At 44.7% G+C, this 6193-nt stretch overlaps 1 protein-coding gene across 1 annotated transcript; it reads right to left on the bottom strand.

Moving 5' to 3' along the window:
* Positions 1-780: 780 nt before the first annotated feature.
* Positions 781-1593, bottom strand: LOC140188060 (testis-specific serine/threonine-protein kinase 6-like). Its single transcript, XM_072243990.1, has one exon. It carries the CDS (start codon positions 1591-1593, stop codon positions 781-783), a length of 813 nt encoding a protein of 270 aa, XP_072100091.1.
* Positions 1594-6193: the final 4600 nt, after the last annotated feature.

Below are 6193 nucleotides of genomic sequence, written 5' to 3'. Positions count from 1 at the left end.
ATAATATAGCAGAGAGAGAAAAAAATAGTAATAATGAATAAAATAAAACATAATAAATAGTAAATCAATTATGTATATGGAATAGATTTTTTAAAATGTGCAAAAACAGAAATACTGTATATTTTTTTAAAAAGTGAGGTAGTGGCCAAAGCTTCAATATCCATTTTGGAATCAGATGGCAGAGGGGAAGAGGCTGTTCCTAAATGGCTCTGGGTTGTATATGGTGACATATATGAACTTTGATAACTCCTGCACTCGGAGCCTCCACCAGCTACTCCTACCTCGATGGAGATGACTGCAGTGGTTCAGAAACTCAGCAGCGGTTCACTGGCATTTGTCTTGAAATCTTTTGTGGCAGCAGTTCTTTGCAATGCATAAACAGTTTTTAAAAAATCATAAATCCCATATGTAAAGAGAGCCAAAAATAAACAAGAAAAAAATCTTATCCTTTGCTGGCTAATGTTTCCATCCTCCTTGTTCTCTCGAATATCTCAAGCCCCTCTCGCCCTCCTTGTAATCTCTTGTGCTTCTTTCTCTAATTCTACCTAATCTCTTTTCTTTCTCTCTCTCTCTCACACACACACACACACTCACACGCACACACGCACACACACACACACACTCACACGCACACACGCACACTGAGAAGGACTGCCGTTCTCAGCAGAGGACACTGTCTTTGCCTGAGGCAAACGTACCAGCCACGGTACCTGGACACTGCGCTGGTTGGACAATAATGCAGCAAGGACCCTGAGCTAAGCCACTTTAGAGCATATTCCTTTATTTGCGTTCTCTAAACCATGCATGCCTTGTCACTTGGTTAGCTGTCGGACGCATTGGCGGACTGAATGTTAGCAATTTCTCTATCAAACACTGGCACTTCTCTTCTAGTGTAATCTCCTCTGGGTATATCACACCCATCAGCTGTTTCTCCGGTAACTTGCTGATGCTGGAGTCGTTGAATGGCATGTAACCGGTCACTATTACATACAGAATGACCCCCATGCTCCAGATATCATACTTTTTGGGGTCATAAGGGACCCCTAGAAGGACCTCGGGAGGGGAGTAGGCAGCAGAGCCACAGTAGGTGGTACTGAGTTCTGGGTATCCCTGACTCTTCCTCCCAAACCCAAAATCAGCCAACTTCACCTGCATCTGCTCAGTCAAAAGGATGTTCTCACACTTGAGGTCCCGATGGACAATGTCTCGTTCATGAAGGTACTTAATGGCCTTGGTGACCTGAGAGAACAAGCATTTGGCCTCCTGGCAGGAGATGCAGGTCCTGTGCTGGATGAGCTCCAGAAGATTTGTTGAGACCAGCTCCATGACGATGTAAACATTTTCATTGAGAACCTCGATAAACTCAAACACTTGCACAATGTGAGGGTGTTTGATCCCTCTCAGAATGGCCATCTCCCTGGGCAAGAACTTGCTGGCAAAATCCTTTGGCACTTTCTTCGTATCGACCACTTTGATTGCTACATTATCACTGTACTTTTTTGAAGTGGCTTCTTTCACTTTGGAGTAACTGCCCTCTCCTATCGTCTTCCCTACTTTATAACCTAACCTCGCTAGTAGTTTGCTCCCCGACATGTTACACAGCCATCTTGTTAAGGCAATATCCCAATGTGCAGACCTGTCCTATCAATGCGCCTGCTGTAATAATTTGCTGTTGTGAAGTTTTCCCTGTGTCACATCTCATCCCCATCACCTTTTATAGACATGTCCTGAAATGCTTTCAAAAAATGATTGGCTTCACTGTGCTGATAACTATGAAATGATTTGGTGCTTCAGGCTGTTGCCTTTTCCCCCTTGAGTTCATGGGAGGAACCCAGCTCCACACATTCCAAGACACAATCGAGCTTGCTGCTGCTTTGCAGAAAGACGTGTAAGGATGGAACCTGCACGCAGAAGGTCTTGTTGAGCCTTGTTTCCCATCGGGTGGGGGCAGTGTGAGGTGCTTCTGATCCAATCCATGACACTCGGTATTTATGAGGTCACCTCCAACATGGAGGTGTCAGGGGGCATGACCTGCTGTTGAGGTCAAAGGGCCAAACTGTCCTCTGGAAAGTATGTGCCAGTTGGATGAACCTTCATTCCTCCCGATTTCTAGTGGATGGCCATGAAGAAAGCCAGCTCGTTCCCTCCTGGATGACCTGGAAATGTTTATCAGAGGCCTCAACCACCTCTATGAATGGAACTTTCTGGAAAGGCATGACAAATATCTTGCCCTCAGTGACAATCCAAAAGGGAGGAAGGCCCATTGTGAAGATTAGAACCCCCTTTATTTCAAAAGAAGAACCCATTTGAAGATGTTATGTTGAAGCCAGGTGAAGCCAGAAGGTGCAGAATCCTTATGAGTTGAGCTAAGAAATCGCAGGGGTAGAAGGACCCTGATGGCAGTTATTTATAGGCCTCCAAACAGCTGCAGGGATGTGGACTACAAATTACAACAGGAGATAGAAAAGGCTTGTCAGAAGGGCAGTGTTATGATAATTGTGGGGGATTTTAACATGCGAGTGGATTGGGAAAATCAGGTTGGCACTGGATCTCAAGAGAGAGAATTTGTAGAATGTCTGCGAGATGGCTTTTTAGAACAGCTTGTTGTTGAGCCCACTAGGGGATCGGCTGTACTGGATTGGGTATTGTGTAATGAACCGGAGGTGATTGGAGAGATTGAGATGAAGGAACTTAGGAGGCAGTGATCATAACATGATTGAGTTCACTGTGAAATTTGAAAAAGAGAAGCTGAAATCTGATGTGTCAGTATTTCAGCGGAGTAAAGGAAATTACAGTGGCATGAGAGAGGAACTGGCCAAAGTTGACTGGAAAGGGACACTGGCAGGAAAGACAGCAGAGCAGCATTGGCTGAAGTTTATGCGAGAAGTGAGGAAAGTGCAAGACAAGTATATTCCAAAAATGAAGAAATTTTCGAATGGGAAAAGGATGCAACCGTGGCTGACAAGAGAAGTCAAAGCCAAAGTTAGAGCAAAGGAGAGGGCATACAAGGAAGCAAAAATTAGTGGGAAGACAGAGGATTGGGAAGTTTTTAAAACCTTACAAAAGGAAACTAAGAAGGTCATTAAGAGGGAAAAGATGAACTATGAAAGGAAGCTAGCAAATAATATCAAAGAGGATACTAAAAGCTTTTTCAAGTATATAAAGAGTAAAAGACAGGTACGAGTAGATATAGGATGATAAAATGATGCTGGAGAAATTGTAATGGGAGATAAGGAGATGGCAGAGGAATTGAACGAGTATTTTGCACCACTCTTCACTGAGGAAGACATCAGCAGTATACGGGCACTCAAGGGTGGCAGGGAAGAGAAGTGTGCGCAGTCACAATTATGACAGAGAAAGTACTCAGGAAGCTGAATAGTCTAAAGGTAGATAAATCTCCCAGACCAGATGGACCCGCGTGTTCTGAAGGAAGTAGCTGTGGAGATTGCGGAGGCACTAGCAATGACCATTCAAAAGTCGATAGATTCTGGCATGGTCCTGGAGGACTGGAAGATTGCAAATGTCACTCTGCTATTTAAGAAGGGGGCAAGGAAGCAAAAAGGAAATTATAGACCTGTTAGCTTGACATCGGTGGTTGGGAAGTTGTTGGAGTCGATTGTCAAGGATGAGGTTACAGAGTACCTGGAGGCATATGACAAGATAGGCAGAACTCAGCATGGTTTCCTTAAAGGAAAATCCTGCCTGACAAACCTATTACAATTTTTTGAGGAAATTACCAGTAGGCTAGACAAGAGAGATGCAGTGGATGTTGTATATTTGGATTTTCAGAAGGCCTTTGACAAGGTGCCGCACATGAGGCTACTTAACAAGATAAGAGCCCATGGAATTACGGGAAAGTTACATATGTGGATAGAACGTTGGCTGATTGGCAGGAAACAGAGAGTGGGAATAAAGGGATCCTATTCTGGTTGGCTGCCGGTTACCAGTGGTGTTCCACAGGGATCAGTGTTGGGGCCGCTTCTTTTTACATTGTACATCAATGATTTGGATTATGGAATAGATGGCTTTGTTGCTAAGTTTGCTGACGATACGAAGATAGGTGGAGGGGCTGGTAGTGCTGAGGAAACGGAGAGTCTGCAGAGAGACTTGGATAGATTGGAAGAATGGGCAGAGAGGTGGCAAATGAAGTACAATATTGGAAAGTGTGTGGTTATGCACTTTGGCAGAAGAAATAAATGAGCAGACTATTATTTAAATGGGGAAAGAATTCAAAGTTCTGAGATGCAACGGGACTTGGGAGTCCTCGTACAGGATACCCTTAGGGTTAACCTCCAGGTTGAGTCAGTAGTGAAGAAGGCGAATGCAATGTTGGCATTCATTTCTAGAGGAATAGAGTATAGGAGCAGGGATGTGATGTTGAGGGTCTATAAGGCACTGGTGAGACCTCACTTGGAGTACTGTGGGCAGTTTTGGTCTCCTTATTTAAGAAAGGATGTGCTGACGTTGGAGAGGGTACAGAGAAGATTCACTAGAATGATTCCGGGAATGAGAGGGTTAACACATGAGGAACATTTGTCTGCTCTTGGACTGTATTCCTTGGAGTTTAGAAGAATGAGGGGAGACCTTATAGAAATATTTCGAATGTTGAAAGGCATGGACAGAGTGGATGTGGCAAAGTTGTTTCCCATGATGGGGGAGTCTAGTACGAGGGGGCATGACTTAAGGATTGAAGGGCGCCCATTCAGAACAGAAATGCGAAGAAATTTTTTTAGCCAGAGGGTGGTGGATCTATGGAATTTGTTGCCACGGGCAGCAGTGGAGGCCAAGTCACTGGGTGTATTTAAGGCAGATTGATAGGTATCTGAGTAGCCGGGGCATCAAAGGTTATGGTGAGAAGGCAGGGCAGTGGGACTAAATGGGAGAATGGATCAGCTCATGATAAAATGGCGGAGCAGACTCGATGGGCCGAATGGCCGACTTCTGCTCCTTTGTCTTATGGTCTTATGATCGATCAGATCTGGGTCTTGTTGGGGTTCCTGCATGATGCTCACCTATTTCAACCAGGCATTCACAGTTAAAGTGAAGCATGTTCACCTTGAAAACCCCTTTAGAGGGGGAAGCCCAACAGAGACGTTCCCAATCTTCTGAGATGTTTCCGAGAAACCTCAGTCGGCTGCCTCTCTCAACCTAGTTCACCGTTATTGTTTGGGCACATTAGCTCATGGGACAGGAATAAACAGATACCCTTATCACCCACATCACATCGCTGCATCCAGTCTCAGAGGCACACAGCACAGGACCCCCACAGCCCATCTCATCCAGGCAAACTGACAACCTGAGTGCACGCTTGGCTTTGAACATCCAACTTGTGAAGATGGGGTCAGAGATGGAACGAGGGCCACAGTGCAGAGAGCAAGTTATAGAGAATACCTTTCTGTGATGGACACAAAGGCAAAGTAAGCCGAGATGTTTGAAGCCGTCGGCTCCGTGAGTTATACAACTCATGTTCTCAGTATTCATTTTTATTTTGCACAATTTGTCTTCCTTTGCACATTGGTTGTTTGTCAGTCCTTCTATGTGTAGTTTTTCATAAATTCTGTTGTGTTTCATTAGTTTCTTGTAAATGCCCAGAAGAAAATGAGTCTCAGGGTAAATTTAGTTTGAACTTTGTGGGTCACTAAGTATAGTCTGCAAAACTGAACTGGGTTGAAGAGTTGAGCGAGTAGTCTCCAGATACATCCCACCCTTCGCTCCTGCACTGGATAGGGATTCTTCGGGTTCGAGCGCGTGACTGTGTGCCTAGGATTCATGAGGGTCGAGAAGCCGGGATGTTCCAGATAGAGTTGATTTAGAGAGGATGTTTTCTGTAGTGGGGGAGCTAGGAGCAGAGGGCACACACTCAGAGGGATGTTCATTTAGAACAGAGATGAGGAGAAATTTCTTTAGCCAGACGATAGTGAATCTGAGGAACTCATTGTCACAGACAGCTGTGGAGGACAAGTCATTAGCTAGATTTAAAATGGAGGTTGATAGGTTCTTGATTAGTCAGGGCATCAAAGGTTATGGGAAGAAGACAGGAGAATGGGGTTGAGAGGGATAATAAATCAGACGTGATAGAATGGCAGAGCAGATTTGATGGCTGAATGGCCTCATTCTGCTTCTATGTATTAGCGGGGAAGTGAGCAGAACCTGTTTTCTCAGTGAGAAGGGAAGGGGTGTAGGTATGGTTAGT

Source organism: Mobula birostris, chromosome 26 (assembly GCF_030028105.1).
Source record: "Mobula birostris isolate sMobBir1 chromosome 26, sMobBir1.hap1, whole genome shotgun sequence".
NCBI classification, from domain to species: domain Eukaryota; kingdom Metazoa; phylum Chordata; class Chondrichthyes; order Myliobatiformes; family Myliobatidae; genus Mobula; species Mobula birostris.
Note: the sequence above shows the minus strand (reverse complement) of the source record. Positions and strands in the feature narration are given on the sequence as shown.

What these genes read in the sequence shown, in the direction of transcription:
- LOC140188060 (XM_072243990.1), bottom strand. Translation starts at nt 1,593, where the DNA reads ATGTCGGGGAGCAAACTACTAGCGAGGTTAGGTTATAAAGTAGGGAAG.